Raw genomic sequence first — 24,990 nt, 5'->3', positions numbered from 1 at the left:
GCGAGGATCACCACATCCGGGTGGACTGGGCCGCCGTGGCTCATCCCATGTCAAATGGGCAAGTAGAGCTCTTAGAGAATATTCTGGGCTGGGGCACGCGGCGACACTCACTCGTCGGCCCAAGGGACCCCCGGTCTCGAAACGCCGACAAGATTATTGTGCAATAGCCAGAGACATCTATATGGTTCTATATGTCCATGAATTGTGTGTTTAATGCGTGTGGCTCACAGAAAATAAAATGGCATAGGTTCAGTGGAAGATGTTGTGGGTCTTTAAAATCGGCAATCATACCGTGTGTTTATATGGAGTCAGTGTCTTGAGTTATAAGTCGTCAAGATTGTTACATCATGTATAGACCGTGAGGAGCCACCAAGCCCAATAAAACAGGAAACCGTAAACATATAGTAACACCCCGTTAGCTGAACGAGGACGAGCTACAGAGTGCTCTATAAAAACAGGGATTGAGTTCTTTTTCAACTCATATCTTTCTCGGTCTTATGGCTAAAATAAAGTGTAGTATTTATTCGTATCAATTTAATATCTGGTGTATAGACAATATTCTCACTTTGATATTAAATTTATCTATTATTGGTATTTTTTGGAAGGATTTATATGACTGGTTTACTTCGCTCAACCATTGATTGTATTACGGGTATAGCCTCGTCGTTTCCAACCAATATCATGAAATATGATTATGTACCGTCACAACGCACATGTGTTAGGGGGTGTTTGGTTAGAGGGACTAAAGATTAGTCTCTAGTTTTTAGTCTCATTTAGTCCCTTTTTTGCCAAACACTAGGACTAAAATATAGACTAAAATGATTTAGTCTTTAGTCCTTCACATATGTGCTAAAAGGGACTAAACCATATTAATTCCACATTTACCCCTTATTTAGTTCAATTGTACTAATAGCAGGAGAATGTTAAAGGCAACTTTAGTCTTCTTATGAGTCATTTAATATATTCTTACTATTTTTAGCCCCTACAACTAAACATGTTAGGGACTAAACTTTAGTCCCCTAACTAAACTTTAGGCCCAAACAATTTTATGTTCATGTTGATTTTAGACGGTTTTTTACCAAAACGATTTTTATAGAAACGGACTGAAAAGCTAGGACGTTTAGCAGTCCGCAACAATTTTTTGTGGCCAGAAGCTGAACAAAGCCCAAACAAGCAGGGCCATAATTCGCCCATCCAAAATATTTTTAGAAAAATATTGGAAGCTGTTGGAGTGATACCATTTTATTTAGGATTTAAAGTTTTAGGGAACTCCTAATTTTTAGGTACTAGGAGAAATATTTTTGAAAAATGCATTACTAGGAGAAAAAAAAGCTTTGCCGGCTGCGCACTAGACGCGAACTTCTAGCCTAGCCTGGAGCCGAACTCCTCTCCTAACCGATTTCGGGACGTCGGATTGTGATCTGACGGCCGCGTGCTTTATAAAATAATATTGTGATCTCCTGGGAGAAAGAAGCCCTAACCCACCTCCTCGTCCTCCCGCCGCCGGCGCTTTCCGATTTTGTGCACTCCAACCTTCACGTGTCTCCGCCGCCCGTCCAAAGCAGGAAGGAGCTCCGCCCCGGACCGATCGAGAAGCGAGCGACAAATAAGGGTTCCTCGGGCCGCCGACTGACCACCTGACGCCTCCAGCTCTATCATCGTCCCTCCAACGACCCGCGCAGCAAAGCAGCCGGTCCTCCCGCCGCCGCCGCCGACATGGGCGGGGGCCGCGCGCAGGTGAACAAGGCCCACAAGAGCCGCTTCGCGTCCAAGGCTTCCCGCCACACGCACAAGATCGGTGTGTACAGCCTCTCTCGTCGCCGTTTCCTCTCCACCTTCCGCGGCTCATGTCTCATCTCACTGTCTGCGTCTCCTTCCAGACAAGGTCAGGAGCGGGAAGTCAGAAACCAGCCACCGCGCCGCTGTAAAGGGGGCCCGCGCCGCCCGCATCCAGCAGAGCAAGGCGGTCAGTCTCCAATGCGCACCGTGCACACCTTTTTGTCAATTTTTTTTTGGTTCTGTATGTAGCAGAGGTTATTGGAGGTCGCCAATTCTGTGGTTCGTGCGATTGTTTTTAGTTCGTAAGATGATTAGTCTGAGGTGTGCTGCAACATAAACTGCATGTTGCATAGGATAGGATTGGTCTGCTCTTAGATTGGGCGGGGTGTTTTTAGCTTGCTTTGAGCTTACTCTACAGTTATTGGGAGGTTGCAGCTTTTGGGGAGGGTGCCATGCAACTTATAGTGCGGTTTTCTCATCCGATCATCTAGTTTTTAACCTGCCGTGTGAAACATCTTCCTGTGGGGTGCAGATCCGTGATAAAAAACGTGCTGCTTTGCTGAAGGAGAAGCGCTCGTCAACTGGACCTTCAAGCGCACCGCGCGTCATTGTTAGTATTCTTAGCTTTTGCTTCTGGATCCTACCTGATTACTCGTTGTTTGTTGTGATCATACAATTGGTATTTTCTTAAGTCGATTTACAACTATTTATTGCAGGTTCTCGTTGGCCTTTCTTCATCAGCAAATGTCGGATCACTTGCCAAGGATCTTTTGGCATTTGCAGAAGGAGATGATCGGAAACTGAAATTATCTACCATTGCTTCTCCTACTTATAAGCTTCGAACCACAGTAAGTTCAAAATGAATATTGTTCTGATGTTATGAGTGCAACCATTACCACCATTAGTTCAAAATGAGGCTAGTGTTGGCTGTTGAGATTTTTTGGTGTCATAATGCCTCGTTGCATATGTATTCATCACTATATGTTTGTCTACTACTGACCCTTCTCAGTACATGTTTAAAGCTGGGTTATACATTGTACTCTATGTCTCTATGGCACGTTCTAGTCATTTCATTATTCATAACATTTTGTTGAATATTTGTTTCCAATTATTCAATCTAGACAGTCAATTTCACGTATAGGATTTTCATATTTTATAATATTTGTGAAGGTACTGCAAGCACCATATGGTGATCTTACCACATGCATGGAACTGGCGAAGGTATGCATTTCCAACCAAACTCAGTTTGTTGTGGTTTATTGTCTTCTATAGTTTCTTAGCACTAACTTGGAACCTGCAAATGTTCCTGTCCTACATAGGTTGCTGATTTGTTAGCGTTCGTACTGCCAGCCAATTCATTCTACAGTGGTGATTTGAATAGCCCAATTGATGAGTTTGGATCTCAATGCCTGTCTGTATTTAGGGCCATGGGCTTACCTAGTACAGCTGTTTTTATTCGTGTAAGTTCCAGTCATTAGCCTTTCTCATTAACATATTGTTCTATGATTTCTGGTGATTTACCTGTTTAGTTACATAATCAGGATCTTCCAGCGGATAATAAAAGTAGGCAGGAATTGAAGAAAGCAGCAACTTCTTTCCTTTCTGCAGAGCTGCCTGAGGACTGCAAGTTTTACTTGGCAGACACAAAGGATGATTTGCATAAGGTTAGTATTCGTTTGAATATTGAATATGAGATCATTTGGTTACCTTCACGTTTGTTCTTTTGAGAACTCTGTTTTGATTTTGTATTCTTCAAATTGTCCAGTTCATGTGGCTTTTCAAGGAGCAGCATCTTTCCTCGCCACATTGGAGAAACCAGAGATCTTATGTTATGTCTGAGCAGGTTTTATTACTTGCTATGCTACATTGTTGCTTTTCTAGAATAGCTGCTAATTTATATTGGCCAAACATGAATTTTTTCCAAAAAAATTAAATTTATGTTCCAGTATTCAAAGTTATGTATTATACTACTATTTATATAACAATTGGTGACACTGCTGCTTCAGGTCTGCATAAATCCTGATGAAAATACGGGATTGTGCACATTGCTCGTGTCTGGATATTTGCGGGCCCACAATCTTTCAGTGAATCAGCTTGTATGTGATCGATGTTTAGTTTTTCTTCACTATTTTGTCATTTCTTTTTCCAATATGGTAATACCTTCTCCATTCAAAAGGTCCATGTTTCAGGTGCTGGTGATTTTCAGTTAGGCCAAATTGATGTCCTCAAGGATCCATGTCCTCTTAGTGAGCGGAAAAGCTCTGATGTAATGGAAACAGAAGATAATGGAATTCAGGTTTGTTGTGTAGAGGACTTGAAAGCCTTAGAAATTGAATAATGTGAGGCACTTTTTGTATACTAAGGTTATATTTTAACACACATACCTCCCGGTTTGTTTCAGATTGTTAACACTTTTGTTCCAGACCCTTCAAGTCAGGAACCCTTACTTGTTGAAAATGTGCCAGATCCTCTTGCCGGGGAGCAGGTTAGTATTTTCTGATCCTGCTCCATGACTTATACTTTTTACAATGATATGTTTTGTGCTTCAATTAGTTATATTCGCTGTACCATTATCAATATCGTCCATATAAATAGTTCTCTTATTTTTATTTTTTTTCACAAAATGCACTGTTATTTCCTCCATAGCGTTTCAACTGTGATCACCTGTTCATATTTTCTGTTAGAATGTTTGCGCTTTTGTAAGTAAAAAAAGGTGAAAATTTTATTTAATCTTTTAAAGTGCTAGTTTGTATTAATATTTATATTTTATTAGACTTGGCCAACGGAAGAAGACATGGAGGAGGTCGACATAAACAACAAACAGAGAAAATTGGAAAAGAGGAAGCTTCCCCAAGGCACTTCAGAGTACCAGGTTTGCAATTCTATTGGAATTTGAAGTACCTCCTTAAATTTATTATATTTACTACATTTACAAATAATCCTCAAATGCTATTACCAGGCTGCTTGGATTGTTGAGGACACAGATGATGAAGATAACGACTCTGATGATGACAACCAGACTGAATCTGGAATGGTCATTGATGAGCAAGGTCACTCAGACCAAGGAAGTGATGGTTCAGATATAGATGCAGTGTCTCACTTTACGGAGAAGTTTGATGGAGAAACTATTGGGGATACTGAGATGGCAGTAAGTTTCCCTGTCCTCATTTGATGGGCTTTATGCATTTTAAGCACTTGGTTGCAATATTGGAGTTCAGTGTTTCACTGGTAATCAGCTGTATGTTATGCTATGTTTGTGGGCCCACAGGACCCAAAAGAGGACACAGTTTCTTACATTAGGCAGGCGTTTTATTAGGAAGCTGGAGAATCTTTTAAGCATAGATTGTCATCAATCCAGTCCATACCATTTGGGTGGAAGTTATACTACCATGACCATGAGAGGTAATCTACCAATAAAGGGCAATCAGGAATTAGAAGGGGAAACTAATATCCTCCAGTCCCAAGCCACTGGCCATTTTCCCACTCTCCACTTTCCTCCATCCAATGTTCTGTCAGACCCCCAAACATATAATAGTATCAAAAAGGCAGGTACTATTGCAGCGCCGGGAATGGATGACTAGTGGTGATATTTGATGGAGTGGCTCAATGGTAGTGTGAGTCAGTTCATAGCCTCAATTAAGATTGCATAGAGGAACAAGACTGGAAGAGATTTTGCTGACTCAATGTTGTAGTCTCAGGATCATTTTGATGATTGGCAAAAACTTGGTGCCTTTGGTCCCGAGTTTTTTTGAATTGTCGCCTTGGTTTGTAAAACTGTACTCTTGAAAACATCGTGTGTGTGTTTTTGGGGGTGTGTGAAATTTCTAAATAAACCTTACTCTTTATCTTATCAACCTGTTGTCCCTGTTTCTTTTCATCTGTATAAATTCTGAGGTTTCAATCCTCCCTTTTTGAATTATAAGTAACCACGGAATTCCTTTTTGGGTGCATGGCAGTATTAAGCCATCTCAAAAAATTGTAAGGTGACAGTTGTGCATTTGCAGGATGAAGAAAATTTGACGAAAGACCAGATAGAGGCAGAGATTAAGAAAATCAAAGAAGCTAATGCTGATGATGAAGGTATGTGTTTCTATTACCTTGAATGAGTTTACCTTGTAATGTTAAAGTGCCATTATTTGAGCATGATATATGAAGGTGCCTAGCAATCATCTCCTGACCATTTGCTATTAGGTGGTTGTATGTTTCCAGCATATTGACTGTCAATTTTGTATTGAATACGATTTCCTTCCTATAAATGCCAAAAAAACTTCGTAGGTGGACTAAAAGGATAAGGAACCTATATCCTTCAACTCCAGTATGTTGTTACAACCATGAAACCATGAATTGAACTAGGGCAGGGTTTGCATTCTATATTTTTTGGAAATTTCTAGCAAAAATAGCACAACTTAGGCTATGGCTAGCAGATCGTGTATATAGATGTGCAAAACATTGTCTTGCACTGTAGATTGCACTGTTCACAGGGTGGAGTTTGAAATAGGAGATGAGTCCTTCAACTTAGTATGTTGTTACAACCATGAATTGAACTAGGGCAGGGTTCACATTTTATAATTTTCGGAAAATTCTAGCAAAAAAATCCTCAACTTAGGGTATGGCCAGCAGATCGTGTATATGGCTACGCAAAACACTGTCTTGCATTGTAGACTGCACTGTTTACAGGGTGGAGTTTGAAATAGGAGATGGGGATGAGTAAGGGTGTGTTTGGTTGCGGGACAGCCAGGACATGGACGTCCCCTAGCGTCCTCTCTCGTCCCTCCAATTTTGAGGGATAACTGGGGACAACACAGGGATAGTCCTGTCCCAACACTTGACCCTAAACCAAACAACCTTATTTGAGGGATCCTCCCGTCCTGTCATTACAACCAAACACACCCTAAATTGCTCGAGATAGCCTTATCCTAATTTGTAATATGACAAGTTTCCAGCACTGATACCCTTGCTGGACTTCTTTTATATTAAAAATTTTGGCTATATAAAATTAATATTCAGTAAGGGAAAAGGAAAAATATTTTCTGGACCAATGATATTTTGGCTGATTTCTATTGAATGCAATAGTTATGCTGGGGTTACCAGCTTCACATATGATAAGGCTTCCCTACCATTTCATTTTTCATATATGACTATAGGACACAAGCACATCACATCTCTATCAAAACAATTCTAAATAGGTATTAGATGGCCAATGCAGTAAAAGAAAATGAGAAACGAAAAAAAATGGAGCCACACAGTCACCCTTAATCTGAAAACTAATATATCAATTACACATAGAGAACCCATTGTTTTTTCTTCTCTAGAGACAGCATGCATCCAGTTCTTGGCCATGCCAGCATCCTTTGTTCAGGGCATTCTCTTCATAAGCCATTATCCAACATCAGGACCAAGCTTGTATCCACCGTAAGCAACTTCATCTTCACAGCTTCCTGAACCAATGCCACCTTGCTCCTTGTTTCCTCCCCTCACATCACTTCCCTTTGCTTCATAAAAGGTAGTAAACGATGTAGAACTGCATTGAAGTCAGGTAACACTTTGCCAGCCTGTGTTTGCTCATTGCTGTTTATTGCCATATTCATCAGCATGACTAATCAATTTCCAAATTTATAGTAGATTTTGGTAACTTTGTCATAATACAATCCCAAAAATCAGTCAGGAATATTAATTATTCTCTAGGCCCGTGTCCACATTAGCTATGCTGTGGTAAGTGTCTCAATGGAGGTGTTGTCTGAAAATGATATACAGCTTTAGTTAAGTTTGAGGCTAAAAAAAGATTCTTGTATGAGTTGTCCAAGTCAAAAACTGTTCTGATAGATTCTTAGCTTATGTAAAATTTATCTGTTTTTTGCCTTTTGGTAAGTGATTGACAAGAGATTACATGCGCATATCATATAATGTTGCAGAATTTCCTGATGAGGTGGAGACACCATTAGATGTCCCAGCAAAGAAGCGGTTTGCAAAATACAGAGGACTAAAGTCATTTAGGACATCATCCTGGGATCCTAAGGTGCCTATCATTTAATTATCACATGTTACTTTAATTTTTTTTTAAATGTATCTATTAGTTGCAATTTTATTAGAGATATATTCATTTTGTGTGACTGGTCTTATCTCATCCTGTTGGTTGTAGGAATCGTTGCCACTGGACTATGCAAGAATATTTGCATTTGATAACTTTACAAGAACTCAAAAGCATGTCTTTGCTAAAATTGCTGAGTTAGATGGAGGCATGAAGAATTGTGCTCAAGTGGGATCATATGTAAGGCTTTATGTGAAAAATGTTCCCACTGATATAGCCTCCAAACTCTGTCATCCATCAAGAAGAATACCTGTGGTTGTTTCTGGTCTTCTTCAACATGAGTCCAAAATGTCAGTTCTTCACTTCAGGTACCCATCCTTACTGATCAGTAAATTTTATCTGCTTCAATTTTCTGGCCTTATTGCACATCTTGAATGAGTGTAGCTCGATTTAGAATTAGTAGGACCAAAACCGAGTATACGAGATGTGACTTTGGTATACAATTAGTGAGGATGGAGATGTAAGCTTGGGAGGTCATGTAGTACCAAAGGACACATTCCGTTATTTGGGATCGATGCTACAGAGAGATGGTGATATTAATGAAGATGTTAGCCATAGGATCAAAGCGGGGCGGATGAAATGACGTCAAGCATCAGGAGTCCTATGTGACAACTGACAAGAGAGCGCCAAGTTGAAAGCAAGTTCTATAGGACGACGATTAGGTCTGCTATGTTATATGGGGTTGAGTGTTGGCCTACTAAGAGACGACATATCTAACAACTAAGTGTCGCATAGATGCGTATGTTGCGTTTGATATGTGGGCACACCGTGATTAGGCCTATTCCCTTTTAGTGCTCTCAAAAGCTTTTGCCCCGCCCCTTTCTCTCTCTTTCTCTTTTTGGTGACTTCTTGTTGGGTTTCAACTCTAGCCTATCCCAACTTGCTTGGGACTAAAAGGCTATGTTGATGATGCTCTGAGCTTGTGAGTTCTTGCGCCCTAACTATTCTACCGAATTAGACACGGTCATTCCAAGAATAATATTGCATTCAACACAGCGTTGGTATGTCACTCTATTAAGGTAGGAGGCCATCCATCTAAGAGAGGGACTTCCCCACCAATTGTATTTGGATGCTATTTAATTTGCTTAAAATAATTTGCTGGCGAGCGCATGCTAGGTTCTTTTTAATAATGTTTTGTTTTTGGTTCCATGTTTTCTTTTGGTTCCTATTCTGTATCAATGCCCTTAGAGTGAATGTTGACGTAATGCAGATATAAGCAAGCTATAATGTGCTTTTGAATTACAAGCGAATATAGATGATTAAATGGTTTCAACTTGTGTCCTTATCTGGTGAAAGTAATATTGCTGTAGCATGCTGCTTGAGCTTAGCATTCCTCTTTCTTTCTTTTTTCCTTTTGCAGCATAAAGAAACACGACTCTTACGAAGCTCCTATCAAATCTAAGGAGCCTTTGATTTTCAATGTTGGATTCCGACAATTTACTGCAAGGTAATGGAAGTTCAATTTTTACTGTTAGGAGATATATATTTCTCTTTTGACCCTTGGAAGGTATCTCACTGCTCGTTTGTATCTTTAGGCCACTGTTTTCATCCGACAACATCAACTGCAATAAACACAAGATGGAGAGATTTCTGCACCATGGCCGATTTTCGGTTGCATCTGTATATGCTCCAATTTCCTTCCCTCCACTTCCTCTAATAGTTTTGAAGAACAGAGATGGCGAGCAACCTGCCATTGCTGCTGTAGGTTCGCTAAAAAGTGTGGATCCAGACCGGATCATTCTGAAGAAAATTGTTCTGACCGGGTAAGCTTGGGTGCATCCATCTTTACAAGGCAATTTTACTTATGCAGAATCCTGCGTTCTTTTATTTTCTGTAGTGGTTTGGTTCTCTCCCTGTACACAATCATCGTGGCGTTTTGCTGAGTTTTCCAGTTTATGGCGACATGTTGCTTCACGTGCTGTTTAGACCTCAGCTAATATAGTGGCTCATCTGGCATGCTACATTATGTGCAGGTATCCACAGAGAGTCTCGAAACTGAAATCGATCGTGCGGTATATGTTCCACAATCCCGACGACGTAAAATGGTTCAAGGCAAGTATTTATGCACGCCATTGACATCCAATTTATCCATTTTCGAGGCCAACGACAATGTTATTTTTGCAGCCTGTTGAGTTGTGGACAAAACATGGTCGTCGTGGCCGCATCAAGGAGACTGTTGGTACTCATGGTGCGTCGGTTCACCAACCAATCCTTTTTTGACAGCTTAGATCCATTTGTCATTATATATCCCTATTTCTGAAACTCTTGCTAACGTTTTCTTTCCTTGAGCAGGTGCCATGAAATGCTTATTCAATAGCAGCATTCAGCAGCATGATACTGTGTGCATGAGCTTGTACAAGCGCGCGTATCCAAAATGGCCTGAACAGCTCTACCACGTATAAGATTGCTTGACGTTTGGCTGGATATGTACCAGCAGGCAGAAGCAGAACGACGGGAATGAAACAGCCTTGGAGCTTGCGTGCCGTTTAGCTTAAACTAAATATTTTAGGATTAGGAAAATGTTTTGTTGGTCGCCTGAGCTAGGAGGCCGAATTTTGTATTGGTCCTTCATATACTTTTGAACATTCTCCTTGGACGTCCTTTATTTTAGTATCAAATTTAAATTCAAGTTTAATTGCACGTTGAGATAGGATATTGCCAACTTAAGCTTTAACATGTTGGCATATGTGCTACACGCAATCATCGGAGGGTCTTCTTTATCATAAGAAATAGTAGGAGGTGGAATAGGGTCCTCGCTGACGAACCAATTTTCTTACTAATCCTCATAAGAATCTGAATTTGACTCATTCAGATTCGGTGCTTCTGAAACTCCAGATTTGGTACACTGGTTAAGTACAAGCCCTCCTCATCCACACTCATCAAGATCGCTAGATGCTAGGATTGTTGACCAACATCATCAGCGAGCTTCTTTGATATAATCATATAACTTTCTATTACCATGCTTGGCGAACATTGACATTGCGAGCAAATCTTGATCATACTTGACTTCTAAGTGCCTTTTGCTAGCATCGTCATAGTAGGCAACAATCGCTTATTCTTTATGTCTAAGAGCGTATTTGTCCATTATTCCATCGACGAAGTCCTTGAAATTGCATACATCAGAATCTACAACCATAGTGACAAGAAAGCAAAAAACATCCAACCTACTTCTAGGGTTGTCAACAGGTTTAGAATAGCAATTACTATGTGTCCATGCTTTTCATTCTATAAGAAGTCTTTAAACAAGACTAGTATGGCAATATATATGAGAACCCACTCAATGTGAGACTCCTTAATTTCTATTGGGGTGTTTGAGACTGCTCCACTTCTCGTTTTACTTCTTCGCTACATGATTTGTTTGCCAAACGATCTAAACCACCAACCCTTCTCCCTAAAAACGCGGAGTTAGAGTGAACTCCACTATTTTGGTGGACTAGCGAAAGCCAAATTTTATTTTCAGATGTAGACGTGGACTTTAATGGTAATTACCCACCAATGTCACTCGTTACATTAAAAAATAACGTTTCGTTTCTCTTAGACTATGTCCAACAGATCTTTTATGTCATCATCTATTTTAAATTTTACTTTGCAAACACTGTCTATAATTTCAGTATAATTTCACGTCCTCCTATTTTACACTATAGAAGTCTTATGCGCATCTTCTCCCTCCTGCGTGGAACCCTACCCGCTCGTTCTTTTTTCTTTCTTCACTCTTCCGGTATCTGTATTCCCATCGCCGCTCCACGTCCTCGCCGAGACCACAGTGGAGCTGCTCGTGCAAGCCCGCGAGACCAGGCGTGTGTGCCTCACACTGCCCACCCGTGTTGGCTAGAGCCATAGCGCCTGTTGACACCTTTTTCGGGCGTCAATCACTCAATACGAACCGTGACGGTGCTCTCCGCACAGGGGCGGACGGTCCGCGGCCTGGCGCAGGGCTAGGATTTCCTGTCTGACGGTCGGACGGTCCGCGCGTGCGCAGGGGCGGCGGAAGTCGCCGGCGGCGCCTAGATCTCTCTCCCGGGAGGGACCCCGTTGGGGAGGAGAGATCCTAGGAGATGTCTAGGCTCGGCAGGCCAACCTAGACTCCTCTAATCGACGTAGAGTCGAAGGGAAGCGAAGAATTTGGGGATTGGAAGACTAACCTAGAACTAGACTAGAAGTACTCCTAATAAATATAAATTGTATTGATTGAGGGTTCGATTGATTGATTAAATCGGTCGTATTCCTCTGCTTTTATAGAGGAGGGTGGCTGGACCCGTTACCAACAAAATTCCGAGTTAATCCCGTGATTCTCGCCAACAAACACAACAAGAAACTCGGAACCCTAATCTGTTCTGCGCGCGTGGACCGTCCGGCCTCAGGGCCGGACTGTCCGATGCTCTTTTTGGTGCTCAATATATGCCCCCTGCCTTTTAGTGGAGCTGAGCAAACCAAAAGCAACTAACTCGATGCGATTACATCGGTTCTCTTAGGCATCTTGCCACATACTAGGATGGTACTGTTTGAGGAAACGCCCATTCAAAGCCTTGGGTAAATCTTTGCCTTGTAATATTTGTAATAAATAGGTGTTACCAGACATTACCTGTTTTACTTTATAAGGACCCTCCCAGCTTGGCGACCATTTCCCAAACTTCCGGTCTTTGTTCCTTAGAGGCATGATGGTCTTCCACACCAGGTCCCCTACTTGAAATGACTTTGCTTTGACCTTCTTGTTGTAGGCCCTGGCTACCATGATCTTGTCATTTTCTATTGCTCCCAAAGCTATCACCCTCTTGTCGGTCACCTCATCAATATTGTCCATCATTGAATTATAATAATCAATGACAGTTAGATCATTTTGTCTGGCGAACCTGACAGCATTTAAACTTATTTCCACAGGCAACACTGCTTCCTGCCCATAGACAAGCTTAAAAGGAGATACTTTAGTAGCACTATGTTTAGATATTCTGTGAGCCCATAAAGCTTCGGACAAAATCTTATGCCAATGCTTAGGATTATCGGATATCTTCTTTATCAAGTTAATCAATGTCCTATTACTAGACTCGGCATGTCCATTGGCCTGAGCATAATATGGAGATGAATTGAGCAACTTAATTCTATATAATTCAGCAAATTCATGTACCTCCTTTGACATAAAAGAAGTCCCTTGATCTGTAGTCAAGGTCTGGGGAATGTCGAATCTATGAATAATATGCTCAGTTATGAACTAAATTACCTCCTTGTGTGTCATGTTCCTCAGAGCAACAGCTTCAGTCCATTTGGTAAAGTAGTCAGTGACAACTAACACGAACCGATGCCCCTTTGATGACGAAGGATGAATTTATCCTATAAAGTCTAATCCCCATCCTCTGAAAGGCCAAGGCTTGATGATAGGATGTAATTCGGCTGCAGGGACCAACTGTAGGTCACCGAATTTTTGATACACTTGGTATCCTTTGTAGTATTTGAAATAATCAGCTATCATGTTAGGCCAATAAAAACTAGACCTTCGCAACAACCACTTCATCTTTGGAGCCGATTGATGGGTACCACAAATTCCTTCATGTACTTCGGCCATGGCTAATATAGCATCATCTGGGCCCAAGCACTTAAGCAGGATGTCGTTGACTATTCGGCGGTAGAGTTCATCACTCATTAAAACATACTTGAAAGCTGTACGCCGAATGTTCTTATCTGTCCTAAGATTGGGATTTCGTAAATAATTAGTTATGGGCGTCCTCCAATCACTTGCATCGGCTTCATTATCAGCCGAATCAATTATGAGAACTTTCCTGGCAACCCTGGACAGTCCGGAGTCTTTACTCGGACGGTCCGCGACCTGGGGAATTGGCCCTGCACCGGTTATCAGATTTTCAGTGTTGTGAAATCTCCCTAGCTTTATCCGATAACCTGATGCATCTTGTGCCAAATTGTTAGCTCTATGATTCTCAACTCTAGAGATATGCCGAATACTGAATTCGTTGTTGGGGCGAAGGCAAAGACGCTACCCTTCGCTCTAGGCCTTCGTCAACTCATTGCACCAACGGAGGCAAGATGACCGGCGCGGCCCACCCTTCGCCCTCTTCACTGCAAGACGAAGGCCTACGACGAAGTCTCTCCATCCCACGTCCTCACTCGACCTGGAGGCCCACGTGGGATTCGGCCCATTGTAACAGGCCCCGCACGGACAGGCGTGTTACGGGCCTGATTTGTAATACCTTTTCTGTAATGGCAGTCTGTAACCCTCCCTTATGGGAATATACTAGGGATAATCCAGGTGTCTGAGGGCATAAGCGTCCTTACATCGGGACGTTGGGCGCTCGGACACCTATAAATACCCCCATACAGTGCCCTTGAGAGGCTGGAGTAACAGAGCAATTGCCATCTCGAGTTAAACCTTACTTGCATCCTTTCCACTCCCCCATTGGATCAACTTGCCCAGGAGAGCAAGTTCCAACATTTGGCACCCACCGTTCGTGCTACGAGCAAACCACCCGCGATGGCACCCAAGAGAGCTAGCTCGAAGGCAGCCCCATCCGTCGACGAAGCAGCGAAGGCAGCACTGCTAGCCGAGAAAAAGGGCTAGGCCCTCACAGACAACACCCACCAAGAAGCCCGCGAAGACGACACACTCAACAAGAGACAACGCAATGATCAACCCACTCCCAAAGGCACCCTTCGCACCTGCAGCTCCGGAGGACAACCACAAGAACCACCCCCAGGCTTCGCTCCACTAGATGGCGAGGATGCCACAGAGGACGGCGAAGTCATCGGCATCTCAGCAGAAGAATAGCTACAACTATGGGCCCTGTGCATCAAGAACCGCAACCTTCAAAAGCAGAAAGAAATCCTCGAGGCTAAGAGCCAACGTGTCTCCACGCAAGCCAAAGTGCGACAGATGATACGAGACTAGGAGCAGAGGGCTCGGGAACTCGGGCAAGAGATTGCGCTCATGCAGCGCGAAGGCCAACACGATCTGCAGCAAGACCCGCCCCTCCAACAGTGTGCGCCAGTCGGAGACTTATTCATTCCCCAGCGCGGACCCTTCATCCTGCACACCGCAGCTTTCCAGGGCATCAACTACCTTGATGAGCGAAGCCCCCTGGCGCCGCAACTGCAAGTATTACCATGGCCCGCCAACTTCAGGGCAGGGACCTACCCCAAGTACAACGACAACACTGACCCAGCACAATACATCATGAGCTATCAAATCGCCGTTGCATCATCCGGAGGGGGCGATGCCACGATGGCCAAGTCTTTCATCATTGCCCTCGAGGGTCCGGCCTTGACCTGGTACACCAGGTTGCCCCCATTGTCCATCGACTCCTAGAGAAGTCTCTGAGACAAGTTTCTGCTTAACTTTTAAGGGTACCGCCCAGACACCGATGCCTTGGCCGAGCTGTCACTCTGCAAACAGCAAGAGAAAGAAACCCTGCGGGAGTATTATCGCAAGTTCCTAACTCTCAAGTCACAACTACCCTCGGTCGACGACCAAATTGCCATACACTACGCCATCAGTGGCCTTCGGGCTGGCGTCCTGTACACTCACTGCATCAGGGACCCACCCAAAAACCTCCAAGAGCTCTATCAGTTGTTTGAAAAGTACGCTAGATCCGAAGAGCTCCATCAGCGCAAGGTCGAGTCTCAAAGAAAGCCCAAGGACCCTCCGCAGTCCAGCCGAACATGGACAAGACCTTCGCAGTCAGACTCCGGTCGGGACAGCCGTAGTCAGCAGCAGGTGCATAACATTGCCAACCAGCACCCCGTCGACGAAGCCCCTCGCCGTCAAGATTATCCCCCCAGGGCCGCGGCAATGGCACACGTGGTCGGGGTCGGGGCCGGGCGCAACAGCCGCACAAATATTACTGCTTGTTTCACGGCGAAGACTGCGCGCACCCAACCAGGGATTGCCCGAAAACGAAGGCCACCAGGGACATGATGTCTCAAGCACAACCCACCGACAACCCAAGGGTTGTCGCGCACACATATCAACACCACCACCCACAACCATACAACCACGACCCCGCCCAGCATCTACCCAACCACGCATATCAACACCACCAGGAGGTACAAGTCGTACCACCCCCACTCCCGCCTCCACATCAACCAAACATCCACCACCAAAATCACCCCCAAGCACCAAAACATGAAGACTTTGCTGATCAGCCGTATCGCGGGGTCATTCACATGATCACCGGGGGTCCAGCGCCGACTTCGACAAGAAGCGACAAAAGAGGAATCACTACCGAAGCATCAACCACGTCGTCATCACCGACCCAGTCATGCAAACAAAGTGGTCACATGTGCCGTTAACCTTCGACGCCAGAGATGTTGATCTGTGCAGCGCACCCCACATTGACGCCATGGTAATTGAAAGGGAAATAGGCTTACACCTTTTCCTAATTGATTTTGGTGGTTGAATTGCCCAACACAAATAATTGGACTAACTAGTTTGCTCTAGATTATGAGTTCTACAGGTGCCAAAGGTTCATAACAAACCAATAAAAAGAACAAGAAAGGGTTCAAACAAAAAGAGCAAAAGACAACCGAAATGTGCCCTGGTCTGGCGCACCAGACTGTCCAGTGCACCACCAGACAGTGTCCGGTGCACCAGGGAACTCGACTTCAAACTTGCCACCTTCGAGAATTCTAGGAGCCACTCCGCTATAATTCACCGGACTGTCCGGTGTAGCACCGGACTGTCCGGTGTGCCAGCGGAGTAACGGCTACACAGCGCCAACGGTCGTCTGCAACGAGCATTTAATGCACTACAGTGCGTGCAGAAGTTAGAGCAGAGCCAGAAGGCGCACCGGACAGTGAACAGTGACTGTCTGGTGCACCACCGGACTGTCCGATGGCCCAGCTGTCAGAAGCTCCAACGGTCACAACCCAACGACCGAGTGATGTGGCTGGCGCACCGGACAGTGTCCGGTGGCGCACCGGACTGTCCGGTGCGCCATGCGACATCAGCCTCCACCAACAACTCTTTTGGTGGTTGGGGCTATAAATACCCCCAACCACCCACCATTCATTGCATCCAAGTTTTCAGCCTTCAAACCTCATACAAGAGCTATAACATTCAATACAAGACACAAACAAGAGATCAAATCCTCTCCCAAGTCCAAAGATCATTCCAACCAAATAGTGACTAGTGAGAGAGACAATTGTGTTCTTTTGAGCTCTTGCGCTTGGATTGCTTTTCTTCTTCCTTCTTTCTTGTGTTCAACTTACTTGTAATCAAAACAAGAGACACCAAGTTGTGGTGGTCCTTGTAGTGGACTTAGTGTCCCATTTGATTTAGGAGAAAGGCTCACTCGGTCTAGGTGACCGTTTGAGAGAGGGAAAGGGTTGAAAGAGACCCGGTCTTTGTGACCACCTCAACGGGGAGTAGGTTTGCACGAACCGAACCTCGGTAAAACAAATCACCGTGTCATCCGCCTTATTCGCTTGTGATTTGTTTTCGCCCTCTCTTTCGGACTCGCTTTTATTTCTAACGCTAACCCCGGCTTGTAGTGTGTGCTTAAGTTTATAAATTTCAGATTTGCCTATTCACCCCCCTCTAGGAGACTTTCAATTGGTATCAGAGCCGATACTTCATTAGAGCCTAACCGCTCGAAGTGATGTTGGGAGATCACGCCAAGAAGGAAATGGTGACCGACGAGAAGCCCGCCACAAGCCATGGGAAGGCTCCATCCGGGGAGTCCGGCAACAAGGTGAAGGGATCCCCTTCACACGACAAGTCACGTCGGAGCGGCGAGAAGAAAAAGAAGATGAAGAAAGTAGTCTACTACGAGACCGACTCTTCATCGCCATCCACCTCCGGCTTCGACACGCCGTCCATAACTTCTAAGCGCCATGAGCGCAAGAAGTTTAGTAAGATTCCCCTATGCTATCCTCGCATTTCCAAACGTACTCCTTTACTTTCCGTCCCATTAGGCAAACCACCCATGTTTGATGGTGAAGATTATAATATGTGGAGTGACAAAATGAGGCACCATCTAACCTCACTCCACACTAGTATTTGGGATGTTATTGAGATTGGAGTACAGGTACCATCGCCGGGGGATGAAGACTATGACTTGGACGAAGTTGCCCAAATCCGGCACTTCAACTCCCAAGCCACCACTATACTTCTCGCCTCTCTAAGTCGAGAGGAGTATAACAAGGTGCAAGGGTTGAAGAGTGCCAAGGAGATTTTGGATGTGCTCAAAACCGTGCACGAAGGAGATGAGGTGACCAAGATCACCAAGAGGGAAACGATCGAGGGGGAGCTCGGTCGCTTCATGCTTCACCAAGGGGAGGAGCCACAAGCAATGTACAACCGGCTCAAGACATTGGTGAACCAAGTGCGCAACCTCGGGAGCACCAAATGGGATGACCATGAGATGGTCAAGGTTATTCTTAGATCACTCGTATTTCTTAACCCTACTCAAGTTCAATTAATTCGTGGTGATCCAAGATATAAACTAATGTCTCCCGAGGAAGTGATAGGGAAATTTGTGAGCTTTGAATTAATGATCAAAGGCTCCAAGGAAATCATTGAGCAAGGCGCCACCTCTACATCCGAGGTGCAACCTGTCGCCTTCAAAGTGACGGAGGAGAAGAAAGAAGACTCTACACCAAGTAGGGTCCCCATCGATGCCTCTAAGCTCGACAACGAGGAGATGGCGCTCATCATCAAGATCTTTCACCAAATCCTCAAGCAAAGGAGGGGGAAGGACTACAAGCCCCGCTCCAAGAAAGTTTGCTACAAGTGTGGTAAGCCCGGTCATTTTATTGCAAAATGTCCATTATCAAGTGATAGTGACAGGGGTGACGACAAGAAGGGAAAAAGAAGAGAAAAGAAGAGGTACTACAAGAAGAAGGGCGGTGATGCCCATGTATGCCGCGAGTGGAACTCCGACGAGAGCTCCACCGACTCCTTCTCCGACGAGGACGCCGCCAATATCGCCGTCAACAAGGGACTTCTCTTCCCAAATGTCGGCCACAAGTGCCTCATGGCAAAGGACGGCAAGAAGAAGAAGGTAAAATCAAGATCCTCCACTAAGTATGCTACTTCTAGTGATGAGGCTAGCTCTAGTGATGATGAGGATGATTTGCTCACCCTGTTTGCCAACCTAAATATGCAACAAAAGGAGAAATTAAATGAATTAATTATTGCTATTCATGATAAGGATGAACTCTTATATAGTCAAGAGGACTTCCTTATTAAAGAAAACAAAAAGCATGTTAAGGTTAAAAATGCTTATGCTCTAGAGGTAGAAAAATGTGAAAAATTAACTAGTGAGCTAAGCACTTGCCATGATGTTATTTCCAACCTTAGAAATGAGAATGCTAAATTAATTGCTAAGGTTGAGAATTTAAATGTTTGTGATGATTCTCTTGTTAGTCTTCGGAATGATAATGCTAGTTTGATTACTAAGATTGACAAGTTAAATGCATCACTCTCTAGCCTTAAAATTGAGAATGAAAAATTGATTGCTAAGGCTAAAGATTTAAATATTTGCAATGTTTCCATTTCCAATCTTAGAGATGAAAATGCCATATTACATGCTAAGATTGTTGAATTGAATTCTTGCAAGCCCTCTACATCTACCGTTGAGCATGTTACTATTTGCACTAGATGTAGAGACATTAATGTTGATGCTATTCATGATCACCTAGCTTTAATTAAGAAACAAAATGATCACATAGCTCAACTTAGTGCTAAGATTGATGAGCATAACTTAGAAAATGAAAAATTTAAATTTGCTAGAAGCATGCTCTATAGTGGGAGACGCCCTGGCATTAAGGATGGCATTGGCTTCCAACAGGGAGACAATGTCAAGCTTAATGCCCCTCCTAAAAGATTGTCTAACTTTATTAAGGGCAAAGCTCCCATGCCTCAGGATAACGAGGGTTACATTTTATACCCTGTCGATTATCCCGAGCACAAAATTAGGAGAATTCATTCTAGGAAGTCTCACTCTGGCTCTCATCATGCTTTTATTTATAAGAGTGAGGCATCTAGTTCTAGGCAATCAACCCGTGCTAAATTGCCTAAGAAGAAAACTCCTATTGCATCAAATGAACCTAACATTTTATTTAAGACTTTTGATGCTTCTTATGTGCTAACTAACAAATCAGGCAAAGTAGTTGCCAAATATGTTGGGGGCAAACACAAGGGGTCAAAAACTTGTGTTTGGGTACCCAAGGTGCTTGTTTCTAATGTCAAAGGACCCAAGACCCTTTGGGTACCTAAGAACAAGGCCTAAACTTGTTTTGTAGGTTTATGCATCCGGGGGCTCAAGTTGGATCATCGATAGCGGGTGCACAAACCACATGACAGGGGAGAAGAAGATGTTCTCCTCCTACGAGAAAAATCATGATCCCCAAAGAGCTATCACATTCGGGGATGGAAATCAAGGTTTGGTCAAAGGATTGGGTAAAATTGCTATATCTCCTGACCATTCTATTCCAATGTTTTTCTTGTAGATTCTTTAGATTACAATTTGCTTTCTGTTTCTCAATTATGTAAAATGGGTTACAACTATCTTTTTACGGATACATGTGTTACTGTCTTTAGAAGAAGTGATGATTCAGTAGCTTTTAAGGGAGTGTTAGAGGGTCAGCTATACTTAGTTTATTTTGATAGGCTGAACTCGACACTTGCTTAATTGCTAAGACTAACATGGGTTGGCTCTGGCATCGCCGACTAGCCCACGTTGGGATGAAGAATCTTCATAAGCTTCTCAAGGGAGAGCACATTTTGGGACTAACAAATGTTCATTTTGAGAAAGACAGGATTTGTAGCGCATGTCAAGCAGGGAAGCAAGTTGGTGTTCATCATCCACACAAGAACATCATGACGACTGACAGGCCACTGGAGCTACTCCACATGGATCTATTCGGCCCGATAGCTTACATAAGCATCGGCGGGAGTAAGTATTGTCTAGTTATTATGGATGATTATTCTCGCTTCACTTGGGTGTTCATTTTGTAGGAAAAATCTCAAACCCAAGAGACCTTAAAAGGATTCTTGAGACAGGCTCAAAATGAGTTCGGCTTAAGGATCAAGAAAATTAGAAGCGACAACGGGACGTAGTTCAAGAACTCTCAAATAGAAGGCTTTCTTGAGGAGGAGGGCATCAAGCATGAGTTCTCTTCTCCCTACACGCCACAACAAAATGGTGTAGTGGAGAGGAAGAATAGAACTCTATTGGACATGGCAAGGACCATGCTTGATGAATACAAAACTTTGGATCGGTTTTGGGCTGAGGCGGTCAACACCGCTTGCTACGCCATCAACCGGTTATACCTTCACTGAATCCTCAAGAAGACATCTTATGAACTCCTAACCGGTAAAAAGCCCAATGTTTCATATTTTAGAGTCTTTGGTAGCAAATGCTTTATTCTTGTTAAAAGAGGTAGAAAATCTAAATTTGCTCCTAAGGCTGTAGAAGGCTTTTTACTTGGTTATGGTTCAAACACAAGGGCATATAGAGTCTTTAACAAGTCCTCTAGACTAGTTGAAGTTTCTTGTGACATTGTGTTTGATGAGACTAACGGCTCTCAAGTAGAGCAAGTTGATCTTGATGAGCTAGATGATGAAGAGGTTCCGTGCGTCGCGCTAAGGAACATGTCCATTGGGGATGTGTGTCCTAAGGAATCCAAAGAGCCTCCACATGTACAAGATCAACCATCTTCCTCCATGCAAGCATCTCCACCAACCCAAGATGAGGATCAAGCTCAAGATTATGAAGATGAGGATCAAGAAGATGAGCCACCTCAAGAGGAGGGCAATGATCAAGGGAGAGATGTCCATGATCAAGACAAGGAAGATGATGAGGGTCCAAGACCGCCACACCCAAGAGTCCATCAAGCAATCCAACGAGATCACCCCGTGAACACCATCCTCGGCGATATTCATAAGGGGGTAACTACTCGATCTCGTGTTGCTCATTTTTGTGAACATTACTCCTTTGTGTCTTCTATTGAGCCATACAGGGTAGAAGATGCATTAAGGGATTCAGATTGGGTGTTGGCAATGCAAGAGGAACTCAACAACTTCACGAGGAATGAGGTATGACATTTAGTTCCACGTCCTAACCAAAATGTTGTAGGAACCAAGTGGGTCTTCCGCAACAAGCAAGATGAGCATGGTGTGGTGACAAGGAACAAAGCCCAACTTGTGGCCAAAGGATATTCACAAGTCGAAGGTTTGGATTTCGGTGAAACCTATGCACCCGTAGCTAGGCTGAGTCAATTCGCATTTTACTTGCCTATGCTACTTACCATGGCTTCAAGCTTTATCAAATGGACGTGAAGAGTGCCTTCCTCAATGGACCAATCAAGGAGGAGGTCTATGTTGAGCAACCTCCCGGCTTTGAAGATAGTGAGTACCCTAACCATGTTTATAAACTCTCTAAGGCGCTTTATGGGCTCAAACAAGCCCCAAGAGCATGGTATGAATGCCTAAGAGATTTTCTTATCTCTAATGGCTTCAAAGTCGGAAAAGCTGATCCTACTCTCTTTACAAAAACACTTGCAAATGATTTGTTTGTATGCCAAATTTATGTTGATGGTATCATATTTGGGTCTACTAACAAGTCTACATGTGAAGAGTTTATGAAAGGGAAATAGGCTTACACCTTTTCCTAAATTGATTTTGGTGGTTGAATTGCCCAACACAAATAATTGGACTAACTAGTTTGCTCTAGTCTATAAGTTTTATAGGTGCCAAAGGTTCACAACAAGCCAACAAAAAACCAAAGATGGGTTCAAATAAAGAGAGCTAAAGACATCCCAAAAGGCACCCTGGTCTGGCGCACCGGACTATCCGGTGTGCCACCGGACAGTGTCCGGTGCACCAGGGAACTCGAAGCTGAACTTGCCACCTTTGGGAAAATGGGAGGCCGCTCCGCTATAATTCACCGGACTATTCGGTGAAGCACCGGACAGTGTCTGGTGTCACACCGGACTGTCCGGTGTGCCAGCGGAGCAACAGCTACTTCGCGCCAACGGTCGACTGCAACCGCATTAAATGCGCTACAGTGCACGCCAGAGTCAGAGCACGCGCAGTTGGCGCACCGGACAGTCTACAGGACTTGTCCGGTGCACCACCTGACAACCCAGAGGCCCCACCAATCAGAGCTCCAACGGTCGAACCCTAACGACTTGCTGACGTGGCTGGCGCACCAGACAGTGTCCGGTGGCGCACTAGACTGTCCGGTGCGCCATGCGACAGTAGCCTTCCAACGACCACATTTTGGTGGTTGGGGCTATAAATACCCCAACCACCCCACATTCAATTGCATCCAAGTTTTCCACCTTCAACACATTACAAGAGCTATAACATTCAATTCTAGACACAACCAAAGAGATCAAATCCTCTCCCAAGTCCGGATTCACTCCAAATCAAATAGTGACTAGAGAGAGCGACATTTGTGTTCATTTGAGCTCTTGCGCTTGGATTGCTTCTTTTCTTTCTCATTCTTCTTGTGATCAAACTCAATTGTAACCAAGGCAAGAGACACCAATTGTGTGGTGGTCCTCGCGGGAACTTTGTGTTCCGTTTGATTGAGAAGAGAAGCTCACTCGGTCTAAGTGACCGTTTGAGAGAGGGAAAGGGTTGAAAGAGACCCGGTCTTTGTGACCACCTCAACGGGGAGTAGGTTTGCAAGAACCGAACCTCGGTAAAACAAATCATCGTGTCTCGCTCTTTATTTGCTCACGATTTGTTTTGCGCCCTCTCTCGCGGACTCGTTTATATTTCTAACGCTAACCCGGCTTGTAGTTGTGCGTAAGTTTATAAATTTCAGATTCGCCCTATTCACCCCCCTCTAGGCGACTTTCAATTGGTATCAGAGCTAGTGCTTCATTAGAGCCTAACCGCTCGAAGTGATGTCGGGAGCATCCGCCAAGAGGGAGACCGGGACCGGCGAGAAGCCCGCCACAAGCCATGGGAAGGCTCCATCCGGGGAGTCCGCCAACAAGGTGAAGGGATCCCCTTCACACAACAAGTCAGGTCCGAGCGGTGATAAGAAGAAGAAGATGAGGAAGGTGGTCTACTACGAGACCGACTCTTCATCACCATCCACCTCCGGCTCCGACACGCCGTCCGTAACTTCTAAACGCCATGATCGCAAGAAGTTTAGTAAGATTCCCCTACGTTACCCTCGCATTTCCAAATGTACTCCTTTACTTTCCGTCCCATTAGGCAAACCACCTATGTTTGATGGTGAAGATTATAATATGTGGAGTGATAAAATGAGGCATCACCTAACCTCACTCCACACTAGCATTTGGGATGTTGTTGAAATTGGAGTACAGGTACCATCACCGGGGATGAAGACTATGATTCGGACTAGGTCGCCCAAATCCGTCACTTCAACTCTCAATCCACCACTATACTCCTCGCCTCTCTAAGTCGAGAGGAGTATAACAAGGTGCAAAGACTTAAGAGTGCCAAGGAGATTTGGGACATACTCAAAACCGCGCACGAAGGAGATGAGGTGACCAAAATCACCAAGCGGGAGACGATCGAGGGGGAGCTCGGTCGGTTCCGACTCAACCAAGGCGAGGACCCTCAAGCCATGTACAACCTCTTGAAGACCTTGGTGAACCAAGTGCGCAACCTCGGGAGCACAAAATGGGATGACCATGAAATGGTTAAGGTTATTCTTAGATCACTTGTTTTTCTTAACGCTACGCAAGTTCAATTAATTCGTGGTAATCCTAGATATACACTAATGTCTCCCGAGGAAGTGATATGAAACTTTGTGAGCTTTGAGTTGATGATCAAAGGCTCAAAGAAAATCATCGAGCTAGATGGACCCTCCACGCCCGAAGAACAACCGGTCGCATTCAAGGCGACGGAGGAGAAGAAAGAGGAGTCTATATCAAGTAGACAACCCATCGACGCCTCTAAGCTCGACAATGAGGAGATGGCACTCATCATCAAAAGTTTCCGCCAAATCCTCAAGCAAAGGAGGGGGAAAGATTACAAGCCCCGCTCCAAGAAAGTTTGCTACAAGTGTGGTAAGCCCGGTCATTTTATTGCAAAATGTCCACTATCTAGTGACAGTGACAGGGGCAATGACAAGAAGGGCAAGAGGAGAGAAAAGAAGAGGTACCACAAGAAGAGGGGCGGCGATGCCCATGTG

At 44.1% G+C, this 24,990-nt stretch overlaps 1 protein-coding gene across 1 annotated transcript; it reads left to right on the top strand.

Moving 5' to 3' along the window:
- The first annotated feature begins 1,507 nt into the window (after positions 1 to 1,507).
- Positions 1,508 to 10,500, top strand: LOC100216810 (P-loop containing nucleoside triphosphate hydrolase superfamily protein). Its single transcript, NM_001359502.1, has 21 exons — positions 1,508 to 1,798; positions 1,881 to 1,966; positions 2,312 to 2,389; positions 2,496 to 2,627; positions 2,950 to 3,000; positions 3,099 to 3,239; positions 3,321 to 3,443; positions 3,545 to 3,622; positions 3,786 to 3,875; positions 3,956 to 4,075; positions 4,181 to 4,264; positions 4,553 to 4,651; positions 4,739 to 4,927; positions 5,784 to 5,859; positions 7,692 to 7,795; positions 7,919 to 8,175; positions 9,228 to 9,314; positions 9,403 to 9,630; positions 9,841 to 9,919; positions 9,992 to 10,055; positions 10,160 to 10,500. The coding sequence occupies exons 1-21, from the start codon at positions 1,717 to 1,719 to the stop codon at positions 10,267 to 10,269; spliced, it is 2,358 nt and encodes a 785-aa protein (NP_001346431.1). The 5' UTR covers positions 1,508 to 1,716; the 3' UTR covers positions 10,270 to 10,500.
- The last annotated feature ends 14,490 nt before the right edge of the window (positions 10,501 to 24,990 follow it).

This window comes from Zea mays, chromosome 6 (assembly GCF_902167145.1).
Source record: "Zea mays cultivar B73 chromosome 6, Zm-B73-REFERENCE-NAM-5.0, whole genome shotgun sequence".
Taxonomy (NCBI): domain Eukaryota; kingdom Viridiplantae; phylum Streptophyta; class Magnoliopsida; order Poales; family Poaceae; genus Zea; species Zea mays.
Note: the sequence above shows the minus strand (reverse complement) of the source record. Positions and strands in the feature narration are given on the sequence as shown.